Consider the following 19,188-nt stretch of genomic DNA (forward strand, 5'->3'; position numbering starts at 1 on the left):
AAACTCAGAACTCTTCTAGAGAAAAAAATCAATTTATTAATTATGAAAACAAAAAAGAAATACATTTTGTGCTAATTTCTTCCACAATGTGGTGCATATTTGCTGCCATCATAACATACATGATTAACTAGAGGAACTCAATACATGTTTATTGGATTATACAAATTGCACAAAATATGAATTTATTCAAAATGCAATGGAGCAGGGAGTAATTCAGTAAGGAAACTGCAGATGCTTACTATGTACGAAACCTTATGCATAGAGTTTTCTTTGGTCTGTTACACATCTAATTTGTCTCCATATGTGTTTTGTCACATGTGCTTCCTTTCTTCTGTGTGCTTCAGTGCATATGTGATGATTTATCTGAGAACTCTGCTCTCTGTTTGTTATTTGGCATAATGTTTTTCATTGTTAATTTGTATTTTTTTACTCCTGATTGTAGTGTAATATGAAGTGAATGTGAATGTTTAAGAAAATTGATAAAAATGGTAAAACAATTTCAACTGTGAGCCACAGGCTGAAAGGGGTTGTCGGTGGTAAATTCCAAATGACAAGATAATTTAGTGCAAACACAATTTTAAACTGCGTCCAGAAAACAGATTTCAAATATTCCGTAAACAGACAGCCAACAAGCCTTTAATTAAATAAGTACAGGGCACAGAATTGTGAATGCAGAATATGTTCTACCCTGAGATATACAAGGGGGGACAAATTTAATCCAATTGTACTGTCAAATGCAACAAAGCAGCTATAAATAAAAACTGGAATGAGTGATGCACAAATCAAGCCCCAGAATGTATAAAAATATGCTCACAGTAAACATCGCTGATCATCTTTTACATAAATTAATGTTGAATATCTATAAAGTCTGCTGTAAGGGTTCAGTGCAAGGTAATCTCAATAGCATGTGTTTGAATCACTGGCAAAGGGAAAGAATTCCAGTCAATTTAAATTAGTCTCACATAAAAAAATATGAAAAATAAAGGGGACATTTTAATACAATGATTACATTTGCCATTCGCTTGTCTTTTATTGACCCTCAACCTGAAGGTAAACAAAAATTCAAACACCTAAAATAAATAGGACAATTTCCTAATTAGAGTTAAAAGGATACTACATATCAACTAAGCGCCTTCAGGGTGTAAAGGACGTCATATTCACAATAGTCTTTAAACCTTTAACTGAAAGGAAAAATATATTGTTCAGTCCAACAGAGAAATGACACATGCATACAGTGATTCTGACCTCCCCTCCTCACCAATTTTAAGACATATAAAGAAATGATGGAAAGGTAGGCATTGTGGTGCATTAGATACTCTTGTCCCTGACTTCAACAGGAATGGACCTCTGGGACAATAAGGTTCATTCAGACTATATTTTAGTGCAGGAATCGCATATTAAAACACTGTACTGCACTGACATAAAAAGCCTTAAGAATATAACTGCTTAATTTTTGTTTATAGAAAAAAGCTAGTGTTCTATGTTTTATATCATTTTAGCATGTAACCTGTTCTCAATGTCATCTTAAGCTCCAAGTAGAAGCTACAAGTCTTATTGGAAAAGTTGTCCCAAGGTACCAGGTTTTAAATTACAACTTGATGTACAATATATGGTATAGTACTAATATGCCCCTAACATCACACACTGGTTAATAAGTGAGAGCTGCCATGTTTCATACAAGTTTTCAGGACTCTATGACTAGGTGTTTCTGACAGTTTACAGGAATATTCCAGAATTTTCCAACATAATCAGTGCCCACCATATCAGAGGCATGTGGTCAATAATCGTGAACAATAAGTGACACAAATTCAGAAATAATACTTTCTAACAATAAATAGCTTAAGATGTGACATAATGTCTTACCAAAAATGTTATGTAGTTTTATAATATCCACTGGCAATCAAGCAGAACTCTGTCTACAGTAGGCTAGTGGTATCAAATTACAACTAGATTATTTTTTTCTGAAAGAAATGCTTTACAGAATTACAACTTTTTTTAACTTTAAAATATTTTGACTAAGAAATGTATAAAAACATTACAAATTTACATGTTTCACAAAAAAACAAAAGCAATTATTGACACCTCCATGAACTATCCCTAGACCTCCATTAAGTAAGAGGAAAAGCTTCAGGCATTCACTACAGAGGTGGTAGGTGGTAGACTACATTAAGTGGAATGCTGGAATATTCCTTTAATGAATAACTCCTATGATTGAAATGAAAAGAAATAAAATGAAAGCCTTTATAGATAGATAGATAGATAGATAGATAGATAGATAGATAGATAGATAGATAGATAGATAGATAGATAGATAGATAGATAGATAGATATGCTATAGCTATGACTAAAGAACAAACTAAGAAAAAAGGAAACAAGTTATTCTATTAATGTTCGCAAACATAAACATTTTAAATGTAACACTGAAGCCTTCAGGCTAGATGTAATCTATGATTTGAAAGAACAATGAAAAATGCAGTTTTTTTGTGCAAAATTCACTGAACTTCCACCAAATCAAATTCGAGGAGATAACAAATGTGGGAGAGGGTAAAACAAAACAAAACCTCAAACCAAACATCACTTTGGTTTGACAGTCTTTGTATAAATATGCATTTTTCCAAAACCAGGAACTAAAGCAAAGATAAGATCATCAAATGAAACATCACAGTAAACATAGCTATAAAACCAGAATTTATAGGCTACTTTGAGTTTGTATAAAAAAAAAAAGTGTAGTGGGAATATTTCAAATAAAACGTCTGACAATACATGCTGCAAAACAAAACTGCAACATTCAAAATCACACCCATCTATGTCAGGTACCATCGTTACACTTACAGCTCAGATCTCCTGACCTTCAGGAGGTTTCTTTGAATTGACTGAGCCACTTCACACAAATCATAATTCACATTCACAGATCTACAACAATTTAAGCATTGGCATTAACTGCTTTAGTTGAGGAAAAAAAAATGTGTGTATACACACACACACACACACACACACACACACACACACACACACACACACAATCACAATGCTACATGTACATTGGGAATTTGAAAACAACATAAATTAGCACCAGCATTTCCTCCACTGCACAACGCCCTCTTGCACGACTATAATTTCTTGCCTGAACATCTGTTGACTGGCACTTGCTATCTACACAAAGCAAAGCACAGTCCATGGCTTTTTCTATCCCTCATCGATAACATTCACGAAGGCCTTCATGTTCAAAGAGAAGTTACCGCACCGGTGCAAGGTACTGAGCGCTGCTTGCCCCACTAACGGGAGACTCTCAGACAGAAGCCTATGGCAGTGACATGCCTGTGTCCTCCCCCCTACCTGATGCAACGAACGTGACCAATTTCAGCTCCTCATGCAGAGGACGAAGCCTGCCAGCACCGGAATGAGGTTGAGCAACAGTGGCCACAGTGTCGCGGCCAAGCCCGTAGATCCGGAGCAAGGGTCTGAGGAAGGCACAGTGGTTCAGCGGCACATCAAAGAAACGCTTTCAAACAGACCCGTTCACCCCCTGCAGCCTAATTCACAAAAGTGCTCAGCCGAGATGAATGACATAACCTCGAGGATTAATGACATCATCTCAGGGATGAATGACATCATCTCGGGGATTAATGACATAATCCAGGAGATGAATGACATGACGTTAGGGTGTGGGAGCAGAAGTGGACGGGAAAACCCAGAACTTACCTATGTGCGCGCTGCGATTGGCGTTGATTGGCGGGAGCTCGTGAGCGAGGGGGCAGTGGCTGCAGAAGTGTGAGCAGGCCGGGCAAATCAGCTGACCACGGTACACCCAATCGTTCAGCTTCACGTTCACACTGAGAAGGTGCCCGGCGTGCATGCACAGGTAGGTCTGGTCCTGCACCCACACCAGCAGCCCTTCTGAGGAGCAAGTCGTCTATGAAACAAGCATCAATCGGAAAGAGCAGCTAAGATATCCTGGGTCGAACATGTCTGACCTCAAAGGATTTGAAAATACTAATATGTTATCTTCCTCTTTCGATGCTTTTATCATTTTTTTTTATTTTACATTTCAAAAGGACCAATAAGAGGACATTTCCAGGTAATCCGCCCCACCTTATAGCAGCCACTTCCCCAGTCGGGGTAGGACATGCGTTTATTGCACTGCTCCAAGACAAAAGCTGACTTCTGGTACAGGCAGACAGAGTTGGGGCCGTACTCCTCAGCTGCATAGTTCCTCCATGAGTCTGCCAGTGAAAGACAAAAAACCAAGGACCTCAGTAATGCTGATGGTCTATTATTGACTGCTGCAGCATTAACTCCAGCTTTCAGGAATCTGCATGCCTCACTACATATATACATCACTCTATATATATATATATATATATGATGTTTCCTGCAATATTATATATATATATATATATATATATATATATATATATATATATATATATATATATATATATATATATATATATATATATATATTTCTACAAATTAAAGCTGCTGTTTCATGTACTCTACAAATTAAAGCTGCTGTTTAAACTGGACTTGTGTGTACTAAATCAAAGGCTGTCTTTCCATTATCATTAAGAGTAAAACTGTTCCCACGCTTTAAATATTTCCTTCAAGGCATTTGAATATAACAATGTAAATTTTATATAGCAGAGGACTGAATCAGAGGAGCAAACCTCTGTTCTAAATTTGGGATGTGAGCACCTTCACAGAAACCTACAACAAGCATCAATAAATGTGACAAAGTTGCTAAAGGTGCTCAAGGATGGTCTGGGTAACAAATGGACAGGCTGGCCTGGCAGGCACCTGGCTGGTTTGCCTGGATCCTGCAGTAGGAGCTGCGCTGGTACTCCCCGCTCAGGTGCCAGCTGAACTCCTGACTGAAGGGGCAGAAGTCGGCAATCTCCACTGCACCTCCGTACAAGGGCAAATCCTCGTCAGGCACTCCAAGGATGCTGTCAAAGTACTGAGGAGGAGAGTGCGTAAAATCAGGGCTTTTATTTTGAAATTATGGTTCAGTTGGGTTTATTAGATAGGTTTACCCTGGAAAACAACACAGAACCTGTTTGAGGATGGATAACAGCATTCTAGAATTTGTGTAAACAAATTTTGTGATTTCAATTATGTTGCTCAGCTCTGCCTCTGACCAAATGTACTGGTTCTATTGCCATTATAAATTGACAGAGCATCAAAAAATTCATTCATTACCTGGTACTCCTGGGGAAGAGGCTGATGATATTTCTGCAGGTTGCACACCGCCACTGCTAACTGGTCCTGCCTGCAGGAGAGCTGTAGTGGTGTGCCTCGCACAGAGTCACAGTACGGGGTCGAGGTGAGACTCCTGTACGTCACATTCACAGAATCACAGTAAGAGTCACAGTAAGAGTCCTGATACAGGACTCCTGTTAACCTTCCCATCAGCTGAAAGCATAGAGATATTCTTGCATCTTCATATGAAGAGTCTGGATTCACTATTATCCAAGTCTCAGGAAATCTATTAGATTTTAAACATTATTTACATAAACATGTATACCGGCGAATATTTGATTAAAAACTTCTAAAATGTCAGCCAAATTATAAAATTAAAAAAAGAACGCTAGGTAAGACAAAGAGTCATATTATTTGGAAAGTCGGCATAAGAGGGAAATTCAGATATTCATAACGTGAGCTCACGTCAGGTGCTGACGGTCAATCCAGAATTTACAGCTTTTCATCACAAAGTCACAACCCAAGTCTTTGCCCCATTCCAAGTTCTCCGCCATGCTGTAGTTGGCTGTGTACCACCTAACACAGAAAACCACAAACAAGTTCAGTCAACAAAAGAGGAAGTGATATCCAACACACGAGAAAGCCAAGACGCTCTCAAACCTTCTTCTTCACCATACATACTGGCAGCCCAGCAAACCAGAGCAACTTTTACTACCCCCTCATCACCATAAACAATGTCTTGACATCTTATGATCATAACTGTGATGCTCTATACACGCTGCTCTCCAGGACTGTGGTGCTGTATGTAATAACTTCAACACAAAGAACAGCATAATGTCTATGTTTTATACTGACTGACATCAATTGGTGAGTTTAACATCTATTTAATTTAATTTAGTTGATATGGTATCCATTCTGAAGGAGTGTGGCAAACCTCTTACCCTGTATCTTCCATTATAGCCAGTGTGATCCTGGAAAACACTCTGTTTTGAGTATGAGATCCAGTCATTGCTTCATTCTATTGTTGGAAAAAAGTCTATCAACTAAATGATGTCTGATAACAGTGTAATAAACGTCTAATACTAATCCATTGATACTAATCCATTGTAAATGTTGTCCTGCTGTACCTCCAATAAGCGCTTTTCCCAGTGATTCAGCTCTGTGCCTACGCCCCCCTGGTTTTCCAGTTCCATACCTTCTAGAATTGGGCATTTGAAATGTCTTCGAGCTTCCGCCTAACAAAGTGATAGAAACACAGTTAAAAGACCATGCAGAAGCTCCTGACGCATAGACTTAGATGTCTGGTTTGCAGCATGTCTTGTACTTTTTTTAAAGACTCACTACGACTCGTGGGGTGACCATAAGATGGACCTCGTGCCGAACCATGTGGCCACCTCGAATGTCCCACAAACGTGTTGCTTGCTTTATGACTTTATCGCTCCACTGGTAAAGGCCAAGACTAAAGCAGAAACATTCATGTCTGCAATAGGGCTGTTCACACTCATAAATCCAAAATAAACTGAATTCAAGATCACATCTACGGCATAAACATATAGTAACAGAACATGTAGTAACAGAACAAACCCTCTCCAGAAGTTACCTTTCATTGAATGCCGGCAAGCCACTAGCAAAGCGCGGCGTTAGCGGTTTCCCATCATCATCATGGTAAAAGGCAAACAGCCCTGCTGAAAAGCCCTGCACAGAAAATCAAGACTAATCATTGATTTTCATAATTAGTAATCATTACTAATTGGAAAAGAAAACAGCAAGGCAAGCCTGGTTCTGCCAAACTGCCATTCACTGCACTGCGTTCGGCCCACACAGGTCAACTGTCTGAGACATCTGAAATCTCAGAATGAAGCACAGAATTTAAGTGGTCATCTGTCTGAGGCACAGTATGCCCAAATATTAGTCCGCTTTGTACTTTGCAGTTGTTAGTTATAGCCACAGCAATGAAGTCCACTGGGTCTCATATTTATGAACATTTCAGCATCGGGGAGATTACTCACTTGAGTCTCATTAGGCAGGTGCTGTGCGACAGCCTAATGAGCCCTAGTTGCAAAGACTCTCACTAAAAGAAAATACCATCTAACAGAGGTCCCACCATGAAATACATAAGGCTGTCAGAAAATAGTATAGATCTGAATGGAAGACCATATTCCAGTGGGACAGTCTGCAAGGTAATCATGTAAGGCACCATGATGTAGCCATGATGTAGAAGGAAAAACATTCACTATGCTCACCAGTGCATGTATGATCTCATGTTTAACAGTGGACAGCATCCCCTCAAACTCCTGAAGTTGAGTTGAGATCATATTTGGACAAAGGTTAGCATATCCAGCAATGGGCCTACAAGCAAAGACAGCAGGGAATGTATACTGGAAATGCATTTAAACATGATTTGAAATTCTGTAACGAAGAAATTCTAATTCTGTATTTTCGATATTTGCCATTTCAAAGTAAGTAAGTCCTAAAAAACATTACGAATGACAAAATGTCACACTCTCCATGATCACCTGTCCAGCTCTGCCTCCAGCTGGCAGTAAGCTGCGTACGCGACAATGTTCTCCTGTCCACAGCGCTCCGTTGTCACTCCGCTCACATACAGCAGGAAGTCTGCGCCATCCACACCCTCACCGTCTGGGACCCCCACGGGGCCACACGACTTCCCCGTCTCACTGCACACCCTGCATTGCTGCACAACACAAACGTATCGAAATCGTCTATCATGTAGGCATCGTCTAGATACCATCTAGACATCGTCTAGGCATCGTATAGACATCGTCAAGGCATCATATAGACATCTAGGCATTGTCTAGACATCGTGTAGGCATTGTGTAGGCATTGTATAGACATCGTATAGACATTGTCTAGGCATCGTATAGACATTGTCTAGGCATCATATAGACATCGTCCAGGCATCATCTAGGCATCATATAGACATTGTGTAGGCATCGTGTAGGCCTCGTCTAGACCAGGGCTATTCAACTGGCGGCCCGCGGGCCAGATTCGGCCCTTTATTGAATTTGTACCAGCCCGTGGCCCATCTCCCCATAAATAATAACAACAAATTTGCTAACCACCCCCACTCCCCCGTCAACAAATTACGTTCTGGGCCACAGGTCAGAGCTCTCTGCCAAATCTGGCCTGCAGAAAATTATAGTTGAATAGCCCTGGTCTGGACATCGTGTAGGCATCGTCTAGACACCATCTAGACATCGTCTAGGCATCGTATAGACATCATCTAGGCATCGTCTAGACATCATCTAGGCATAGTGTAGGCATAGTCTAGGCATCATCTAGACATCGTATAGACATCGTCTAGGCATCGTCTAGACATTGTCTAGGCATAATCTAAGCATCGTCTAGACATTGTGTAGGCATCATCTAGGCATTGTATAGACATCGTCTAGGCATTGTATAGACATCGTCTAGACATCATCTAGACATCATATAGAAATTGTGTAGGCATAGTTTAGACACCATCTAGACATCGTATAGACATCATCTAGGCATCGTCTAGACATCATCTAGGCATCGTGTAGGCATAGTCTAGGCATCATCTAGACATCGTATAGACATCGTCTAAACATCGTCTAGGCATTGTATAGACATCGTCTAGGCATCATCTAGGCATTGTATAGACATCGTCTAGGCATTGTATAGGCATCGTCTAGACATCATCTAGACATCGTTTAGACATTGTCTAGACATCGTCTAGGCATCGTCTAGGCATCGTGTAGGCATCGTATAGACATCATCTAGACATCATTTAGATAACGTCTAGACATCATATAGACATCGTCTAGACATCGTATAGACATCATCTAGACATCGTTTAGATATCGTCTAGACATCATATAGACATTGTCTAGGCATCGTGTAGGCATCATATAGACATTGTATAGGCATCATCTAGACATCGTCTAGGCATCGTATAGACATCGTTTAGACATTGTATAGGCATCGTCTAGACATCGTATAGACATCGTGTAGGCATCGTATAGACATCGTCTAGGTATCGTCTAGACATCGTTTAGACATTGTTTAGGCATCGTCTAGACATCGTATAGACATCGTATAGACATCGTCTAGGCATCGTCTAGACATTGTGTAGGCATGGTCAAGACATCTAGACATCGTATAGACATCGTGTAGGCATCGTGAAGGCATCGTCTAGACATCATCTAGACATCGTCTATGCATCATCTAGGCATCGTGTAGGCATAGTCTAGGCATCGTATAGGCATCGTCTAGACATCGTATAGACATTGTCTAGGCATCGAGTAGGCATCATATAGACCAGGGGTACTCAAATAGAAATGATGACGGGCCACATTTTATATTTTCAATCACTGAAGGGGCCAGTTATGGGGGGGTTGGTGGCGACCGCAAACTGTCGACGGGGGGGGTAAGCGAAGGCATTTGGCCATCGGCTACCTGTTTGTTGTTGCCATAGAGGCAATCCCCAGCATCATCTTGAGATCGCGGTGCGCGATTTCAAAATAAGAGCGGATAGTGCGATAGAAAAAAAAATTCCAAAAAAAATAAAAAATACACTTTTCAAAACAGCTTGCGGGCCAGTATAGACATTGTCTAGACATCTAGGCATCGCAGCACATACCATACCACAAAGACCTGACTCAACCAGGACTGGATTTAGAAAACACTGATTTAATCTATGCAAACAAAGAAAGTGCAGGGGAAAAGTGGTTTGTGTCAAGAACATGGCAAGCATCTCTGCTAATTATCTTCTGTAAACCTGACCTCATTAAGTATTGCCATTACTATCAGATGTCATTAATGTACTGCAGGTCAGCACTCACATGACCTCAGCAGTAACCTAATCAAGTTTGTAATGATAAGGTATGTTAAGTTAACAATGAAATGGTCATCTAATGTGATCTCAAATGACAAGTATACTGCATAAGAGGTCCAAAGCTACATGTCTTCTGCCTTCAGGAGACAACTGATACCTCGAGCCTACACAATTCACTGCACACTGAAGAGCCTTTCTTACCTGAAGCAAATGACTAACCTGTAAATGTCGTTCAGGTACAACAACTGGTCCACATCTTGTGATATCTGCACAAGCTGCTTGGCAATATCGGTGAGGGTCATCTTTTTTTCTCAGATACTGATTTGTTGCACATTGTCTAATCAAAACACACATTGTAATCATAAGAGAATTACATTTCCTGTAAGACGATTATCAAATTCCTCTGGTGTCAACACTATAACATACATTGTTGTAAATTATATGTAGATGTAGTTACATGTATTATAAAGTTAAACTGTATGTATTATACATAGGGCATAGCAAGAATATATGAATATTTGGTCCATAAATAAGGCAGGACATGAATAGGAGAAGCAAAACCTGCTTAGTAACACAGGGCCTGTGTGTCTGCGCACTCTCAAAGCTCTCCGAAGATAATCAATAGCTTGTGGGAAGAGCTTGTCCTATGGACAAAACCAAACAGAGCAATCATATTATTCATATGCTGGATTAGGTTGCATTTAACCCTAATTTACGGAAAGAGATTTGATCCAATACTAATAGCAGATGCTAAGAAATACCTTTACAAGGCTGCTCTTGGCCTCATCTAGCCTAGAAGGCAAAGACACATTGTATAGCATCTATACAGCCACAAAATCTTAAGCTTTTTTTTAACAGACATATTCTACTACTTACACATCCAAACTGGAGTCATAAACGATCTGAACCTTTAACTGCTGCTCAGTGCTTCTTTTAGTCAGCCTCCCTGGTTTCAGATACACGTCATGTATCACCTAAAAGAATAGACTACAGTGTTTGAGCAAGTTGGTTTATTGGTGAAAGACGTTTTTATTCGCTGGGCAATACCACTGTAATACCTGTAATTACACTGTGTACTGGATTCTTCAATGTTTTGGGATAGTATAGAGACTGTAACTGTAGTCAAAGTATTCTTGAATGCGCATATAAGATCGACATTACGGTATTTCAGCACAGATAAATTGATTCTTTTATTTCTGAAGAGCTTTGGTCTAGACACGCACGTTTACTAAATGTATCACTACAAAATGTGGTTATAAAATTAGCGTTTATTACATAAACCTTCAAACAAAAGCTCACGGCACTTCAACAAAGCAAAAAACGGGTAAACTGTACAATTCTGAGAAACAGCTAACCAAATCACCACATATGAAATTACTATAATAAATTACCTACATGTTGTATAAATCTAAATTTATTTTAAAAAATTGTACCATATAATGTTTTAGATATATTAGTAAGTGTGTTTAATGTAGTGTCATATCCGTTCAATGGCAATCCGTAGCGCACATCATCATACATTATACAGATTGTTTAAGTAACCACATCTACACGTGTGTTTTAGTGTCGTGGGCTTATGGTTCAAACTTTATGAATTACTTGCTGACTTTGTTTAAGTAAACCACATTTTGCAGTTATTCATGTAGTAAACGTGAACACCAACCCTCTAAAAATGACAAGACTGATTTATCTCTGATTTGGGGGGTCAGATTGCGCTGAGCAGCCAAATACCGTAATATCGCACATATGTGGGTGCGTCCGGATTTCAAGCGCGGATATCCTGACATCCACGATAATAAAACCCCTAGAATTAGACTTCAATGCAGGGTTGCAAAACAGGTCATCAAACAATATACTTTCAAACTAGGGCTCTGGAGACACCCGTCTGCTGTTCCTCTGATAGCAAGACAGGTATTCAGATAAGGTAACCAGTTTGTTATGCCTGTAATTAAAAATAGCCCGTAAGAGTGAACTTACGTCTGATGTCAAGGGCACTTTGTGGTTACATGTGTGACAGTGAGCGCAGGTAAACAGAACGGAAAATAAACAAACGCGCCCAAGTGAACCGAGGAGCTCCCAGTGGCCGCTCACGCCGCTCGCCATCGTTTTAACTGCGGCTGACACACTCCCGACGTCCAAACCGAATATTCTTTTGCTGCCCACGCAAACCCTGTCGTTTTAATATTCATACCTCAACCAAATGTGATGAACAGGAAAACTGTACATCCGATAAATCAAAACACATTTGCATTGCATATGCCATTCATTCAGCTGACAACTCGCCCGGGTTCAATGTGAAAGCAGCAACAGTACAGCGATGGAAGGAAGAAGTGTAAATTAGAGGTGTTTTCATAATAAAAGTCAATGAAATATTGTTTGCAAATAAATATGGGAATATTATTTTTATATTACACAAATTATGGTAAAATGTCTCACAAAATGCAATAAATAAAGTAACTTTCTATGTCGGATAATTTCTTAATTGGTTCAAAACTAAAGTTTTCTGCCGATGCCGGGTTTCCATCCAAACCTTTCGAAAAAATAATGCGCAATTTCCAAGTTTCGGCAGAAAAAATGCGAATTAAGCCTTGTTTCCATTCATTACAGTTATGCGAATAAACTTTAGATCACGTGAGAGGACGCCAAACAATAGTGGTTTTACGTCCATCTGGCAGTTACGCATTTTTGCACGTTGAGGTTTTGAAACATTTTTTTCTTTTTCTTTTCTATACATGGAGAAGTTAAATTCAATTTTTGCTCTCTCCAGAACTGTTTTTGTATGCATTTGCCATCTTTACATCGCGATCATGTACAGAACCACATGACTTGAGGCATGATACGTCATCGTTTATGCGAAAAACCCTTTTCCATCCAGTTTTTCCGAATTTTGGCGATGCGATAGTCTAACTTTTCCAACTCCTCCTAGCGTAAAAATCTTTTTGCGATATTTGGGGCTTTTTTCGAATTTTGGTCTTTTTCCATCCAGCTTTTTTCATGCGCATTTTCAAAATGCGCAAAAACTCGGTGGATGGAAAACCCTCAGTGACATCTGGTGGCTTTCAAATATTATAGAACCCATAGGTTCAAAACAGCGCAGCAAACTCGTTTTTATATTTCATAAAAAAAGATTTAAAACAATGATCATGTTTCCCTTTCTGTCTCAAAATGTAAGAAGATTAAATGTTGCAAACCATACTGGGAGGTAACAAGTTGACCTTCTGAAACATTTGAACACTTCTTCCACCTCGTTGTTTCCAAAGTTTATATTAAAGGATGCCTAGAGATTTTACACCTATAGCGTGTAAGTTATGATACACTGCCGAAACAGTTACATGTTTTAAAGTTGATAAAGTTAGTATTCATCACGATTAAACTCTGCATCAAATTAGAACACAGTATTAACCAGGTAGTAGCAAACAGTGTAATTAAGGTCCAATCAATGGATATAGATTTTTATTGCACGTATACATTTTAAAATAATAACAAAATAATCAAAATAAAATTAAACAGGAATGTTTCAATATGTTTTTATAACAATTATTACTGGTCATGTTTAACTTATGTAAAACTGCTGTTTTAATAATCTTTAAAAAGACTCCTAATAATTCTGAATGCAGTCTGTTATATGTAGAGTAAATAAGACTTTTTTTCACTTTGAGGTAACACACAATTGCCTGAAATTAATTGTTTTGACATCATGTGTGGAGTGTCTGTACCAGTTCTGAATCACATTTTGCCTTCAAAATGCTGTAAGAAGAAATAGATGTGTTAGACCCATGAAACAACAGCATCTTTAACACTTCACATGTATAACTTGCTTTACCACATTTGCATCTGTATTGACATAATTGTTCTTTCTTTTCAGTTCCATTTAAATATCTGTAGTCTCACCTTCCTCATTCTTTACTTCTTCTAGCAATGTCCATGATGCCCATGGTGGTGAAAAAACCCATGGTGACCATGGTGATGGTGCCCGTGGTGCCCGTGGTGCCCATGGTGACCATGGTGACCATGGTGACCATCATGAGTATTAATGATGATAGGACTTCCTTGTACAGGCAAACCAGGAACAGGTTGTGGGCCCATCGGTGGGTAGCCGTATACTCCTGGTGGTGGGACTGGGTAGGTCATGCTGTTGCAAGGATCTACATATATACCTGGCTGCTGTGGGTAGTAAGGGTTCATACTGCAGGCAACCTAAAACATAAAGCATAAAGATATCTGAACATAACTGATACACGTATGGCTGATATATGTCTGACACACACGCGCACACACACGCGCACACACACACGCACACAATATGTAATTACTATATAACATTTTTGTGCTACATGAGCTGCTTGATGAGAACTAATTAATTGTTTGTGGAAATGAAATAAATTACAAAAGCAGTATTTTTAAGGGATTGCGTAGCTCAGAAATGTCCAAGGATTTAGATTCTAGTACCCACTAATGTGTTATTTACTTAACTAAACCTGTTAACTTAATTAACAACTTAATTTTCAACAACTTAATTTGCTTTCTAAAAACTTTCCTTCTTGTTTTATATTTTTTTCAACTTTAACAAGTATTAAGAAATAAGTTTCACGCAGACAACAAAATGCACTTTTGTAAATTACTCTTGATAATGACTCTGAAATTCAGTTAGGCTACATCTAATAACATTGGTAGGTATAACACCTATATTTGACAGCTAAAAAACTCAGTTGTTAATGTCTAGTTTCACTTATAGTCAAATATACTTACGGTAATATATCTTAAGTCCAAAAGAGTTCAGCAAATATCAGGAACCTGAGCAACACGGAAACCATAGACGGAAGATGTCTGTTTATACCGGGATGTCTCTGGTGTCTTGTGACGCTCCTTGCCCACTCCGACCAATGGAATCATGCCACGTGTAAACATCAAGGCGTGGAGTGTAAGAAATCATTCAAGGTGTAATGGTTTATCATGTGATTTAATTATGCTGAAGTTGTTTTTAGAATGGCTTTTATGTTGTGTTCGTGACCCATGTTTCACACCAAAAAAGAATTATGTGCCTCAAACTGGCAGTGTTTTATATTCATGCCTAGAAATCTAAAAATGCCTGGTGTAAAATATTAGCTAACTATTATTTGTGTAAAACTGTTTCCACAACAGACCTAAACAAATCGTTCTAAGTCATCTTCCGCATTTGAGGGCAAAACCAAAGGAGAAACTGGGTAATACCATGATGCATAACACATTCTCCATTCTTTGGACGTGACATGTTTACAATCTGGAAAAACTGGTTTTGTTTCCAGTATGTAGACAGAAGAATTCAGAGGGCATCACATGAATAGTTAGTTACCTTGTTTACACTGGTCTTAACTTCATAACATTGTTAGAACTAATGCAATACCAGATAAAAAAACATTTATTTATATTATTTTGGGAAATTTGCAAAGTGTTAGTGTATTTAAGTGTGCATTTTGCATGTGGTGTTTGTCAGTCTTTGTCTGGCTTCGTCCCGCTGTGTTGTTGCGTGAAATCGGTTGGTTATTAAAAAACGTTGAACTTAAAATATACTCTCCCGACTCTGCATGCCCGTGTCCTCGACCAATTACAGCATGAAGTTAATAAAAAAACTAATTGCTGTTCTCTTGTGTTATGTACTTGTGTTATGAATTCGAGGGTGCAAGTCATATAGCCTACCGTGACACCCACGCAGGCTGTCAATTCAAGAGCCATAAAACACTGAGATACTTACACGACCTAATAAATCTAAACCTTCAATACAAGTCTCAGTACCTATTTTATTGTTAATTCGTGAGAAAAAAATTGATTCTAGTGCCATGCTGGATTAAATTTAATGATCAGTAATCACTTACTGCAGTCTCTCCAAAATATAAAACATGTCAAAGTTCAAGAGCCACGCACCATGTGATCTCTGGAAGTTTTACGTATATTTTGATTGCGTCAGGTGTGTGCACTTATTTTCCAGTCCAACCAAATTGGGAGCATTGTGCGTGGGTGTACTATGGGATAGGGTTTTAGAACTACGCTGAAACGTTATATTTCCTCTAATCATTTGATCTAACAGAACTCTGTTTATATATTAGACAGATATATGAATGTAAGCATAGAGATCAAAGTAAGCATTTCATGTATCATATTTATCACAATAATTAAAATTCATCAGCTAAAAAATGAAACACATACAGTACTGCATTAATACTTAAAAACTTGCAGAGTCCTGGATGCCCTAAAACTTTTTTTCCAAACTTTTCCAGTGAAGTTAAAGGTATTTTAGTAGTGCTGTCTATTCCAGGTGCCGCAATTAAAAGTCCTCACCAGGATTTTGCTCAAGCTTGCTAGATTTTCTAATTAGCAATCCAGGTAAAATTAGTGGAATCAACACAATCCAGGAAGCCTGAGCAAAATCCTGGTGAGGACTTTTAATCGCGGCACCTGGAATTGACAGCACTATATTTTAGAGCTAGTGACATTGATTTTGGCCCATTCCCCAATGCATGAAAATTGTTGGTAAGTTTGGGGACAAATAAAACAACCAGAATAGCTCTTTTATTCCTCAAAATAATTTATTCATATAGTTATGAATAATATATTCATATATTTCAGAATAGAATTCATGTTTCATATAAAACATAAAGAGTACCCTTTAAAGATGTATAAATGGTTGGAGGTCTCTTTATGGCATGTTTGAATTTGTGACCTGTCATTCAGTCACTTATCAGACAAATCTTCTCAAAAAGTCGACAGTCAAGCCAAGCAATGTGTGTACAGCACTGCAGTGACAGGACACATGTTAATTTTCACCCTATTTTTTAATGCTGATCAACATTTTTTCTAAATTAGATTAGTAATACAAAGTGTAGTGTGGTTAGGGTAGATTCGTGTGTAGACAATCTTCATCTATTCCCTAATCAGAGTCACTGCTGCTCCCGGAATGCTGTGAAAAGGTATGCACACATTAAACAATTTTAAGATACACAAATTCAAATTAAGTCACAGACCTGCATGTTAACCATAAGTAATAACTGCACATTTCTGTGTGGTGTTTAGATTTACTTTTTATCATTCAGTTCTCTCAGCAGGTTCTCACCTTTCCATGTTTGCCATGTTTGCCATGTTTGCCATGTTTGCCGTGCCCGTGCCCATGACCGTGCCCATGACCATGCCCGTGCCCATGCCCCTGACCGGGCCCATACCCATGACCTTGCCCGTGACTGGGCCCATACCCATGACCGGGGGCGTGACAGGGCCCGTGACCGTGCCCCTGACCGGGCCCATGCCCCTGATGATGGCCTCCTTGACCATGCATACATTGACCAGGTCCTTGACATACACCTGCCGGACACATTGCCGGATATCCTGGCTGTACAGGTGGGGGGTATCCTGGCATGTTGCCATAAGGGGCATTTGGGTTAGGGTAGGGCTGTCCAGGATGGCCCCATTGTCCTGGCTGCTGTGGGTAGTTGGGGTTCATACTGGTGCCAGTAAGAGTCACTCTGCTGAAATGAAAATATATCAAAATCATTTTGTAGGAAATATATTAAAGCCACATTTTATATGTTGTAGTTTGTGAGAGAAGTTCTTGAAAAATGTTTACATTTCAGGAGAACAAATCCGCAGATCATTGTTAAGCTCTTCAGAGATTTGAAGGATTAAGGATTTCTATTGTGCTAAAAAGTGTACAATGTGTGAAAAAATGAAAAGGTAGATTAAGTATGCTAAGAATAATATGTTAAACTTTAACACTTTAACATGTCAACTTATTCTTAAAAGCTTGAAGAAATTCTAGATGTATGTTTCTTAAAATATAAAATTAATATTAACAATACAAACTAACTATAATGTGTTGAGACTTGTTCATTTAAAAACAAAGAATAATGCTAAAAGAAAAAAACACAAGACCTTCCAGTGAACTGAAACCCTTCACCAGCATGTCAGGACATAAATCAGCCTCAACATTTAAACCAGTTAGACTTAAGAGATAGTATGTATTACTACCTTAAGCATGTAAATTCCACATCAATATCAGTGTTAACACTAATTGTGAAATGACCATTTCAGCTTTAACTGATGAGAAAGAAAAAAGAGTAAAGAATAAAGAATGAAGGCCCTAGAACTACCACGCACTTTCAGATTAGAAGATCGTTGATAAACATATTAATAAATACAGTACTCAGGACATAAAGCAACCTCAACATTTAAACCAGTTTGACGATAATATGTATTACTACTTCAAGCATTTAAATTCAACAATATCAGTGTTAAGACTAATTGTAAAATGTAACTGATGAGAAAGAAAAATCTGAAGACATGTTTAAAGTCCTGTACCTCATATACTGAAATAATGACAAGAGGTTCACTTACTGTAATATATCCCAAAATCCAAGAAGTTTAAGAGATCAGTTCAAATAAAGCGCACGCAGCAGGTAGTGAAGTAAAACTTCTTTATGCAGACTTTGGGAGTTTCAGTAATGGGTCACATGACATGTTTATGTATTCTACGCTTCCACCAATAGGAGCACTGAGCTGGAGCAAGTTAGAACTCATACAAATAAAAGTTTAATTCTAGAGAGAATATTATATACATGTAATTTCATATTTTGTAAAATAATAATGAATAATAGATATAAACATATACTTTATAGTAATGATTTGAAAGTATAAAATTGATCACAAAAAATGAAAACAAATATATGTATATAGAAAAATATGTCTGTGATTATACCTTGAAACTTTTTTATACCTCGAAAAGTTTTTTTTAGCTAATAGCAATTCATTTACAAATATTAAATCATAAATCGAAGAAATTTTCTTTGCTTGAAACAACTCTGTAACTAAGACTCAAACAAGTCTGGCCACTATTCATTTGACAGGTAGCCAAACGTGTTTTATTTCTGCATCAATCCAAAAAACAACTCTGCTTATCAGTATGTTTGATAATGTATCTTAGTATTTAATATTTACCTCATAGCAGTAATAATGCACACACATGCACATACATACACACACATCCATATGCTTATAAGTATCAATTTCTAATCTCAAACCTAAACTTATTATCAACACACACACACACACACACACACACACACACACATACACACGCACACACACACACACACGCACACACACACACACACACACACACACACACACACACGCACACACACACG

The 19,188-nt window shown here is 38.4% G+C and overlaps 2 protein-coding genes across 5 annotated transcripts; both read right to left on the reverse strand.

Moving 5' to 3' along the window:
- Nucleotides 1-12: 12 nt before the first annotated feature.
- On the reverse strand, nt 13-12,305 carry lmln (leishmanolysin-like (metallopeptidase M8 family)). The gene is made up of 17 exons (XM_077002423.1): nt 11,996-12,305; nt 10,895-10,992; nt 10,780-10,810; nt 10,580-10,662; nt 10,238-10,355; nt 7,716-7,894; nt 7,443-7,548; nt 6,800-6,894; nt 6,541-6,658; nt 6,327-6,434; nt 6,141-6,217; nt 5,665-5,775; nt 5,200-5,332; nt 4,798-4,957; nt 4,093-4,223; nt 3,703-3,913; nt 13-3,461 (listed from the first exon to the last, which is right to left on the reverse strand). Exons 1-17 carry the CDS (start codon nt 12,119-12,121, stop codon nt 3,361-3,363), a joined length of 1,986 nt encoding a protein of 661 aa, XP_076858538.1. The 5' UTR covers nt 12,122-12,305; the 3' UTR covers nt 13-3,360.
- Nucleotides 12,306-16,808: 4,503 nt separating this feature from the next.
- LOC143512294 (uncharacterized) lies at nt 16,809-18,520 on the reverse strand. Of its 4 annotated transcripts, none has more exons than XM_077002427.1 (4): nt 18,380-18,501; nt 17,613-17,685; nt 17,106-17,511; nt 16,809-16,952 (listed from the first exon to the last, which is right to left on the reverse strand). In XM_077002427.1, exons 3-4 carry the CDS (start codon nt 17,420-17,422, stop codon nt 16,916-16,918), a joined length of 354 nt encoding a protein of 117 aa, XP_076858542.1. In that variant the 5' UTR covers nt 17,423-17,511; nt 17,613-17,685; nt 18,380-18,501; the 3' UTR covers nt 16,809-16,915. The 4 variants fall into 4 exon arrangements, with proteins under 4 accessions (XP_076858542.1, XP_076858540.1, XP_076858539.1 ...); XM_077002425.1 differs by having other exon boundaries at nt 17,106-17,514; XM_077002424.1 differs by lacking the exon at nt 17,613-17,685 and having other exon boundaries at nt 17,106-17,514; nt 18,380-18,520.
- Nucleotides 18,521-19,188: the final 668 nt, after the last annotated feature.

This window comes from Brachyhypopomus gauderio, chromosome 4 (genome assembly GCF_052324685.1).
Source record: "Brachyhypopomus gauderio isolate BG-103 chromosome 4, BGAUD_0.2, whole genome shotgun sequence".
NCBI classification, from domain to species: domain Eukaryota; kingdom Metazoa; phylum Chordata; class Actinopteri; order Gymnotiformes; family Hypopomidae; genus Brachyhypopomus; species Brachyhypopomus gauderio.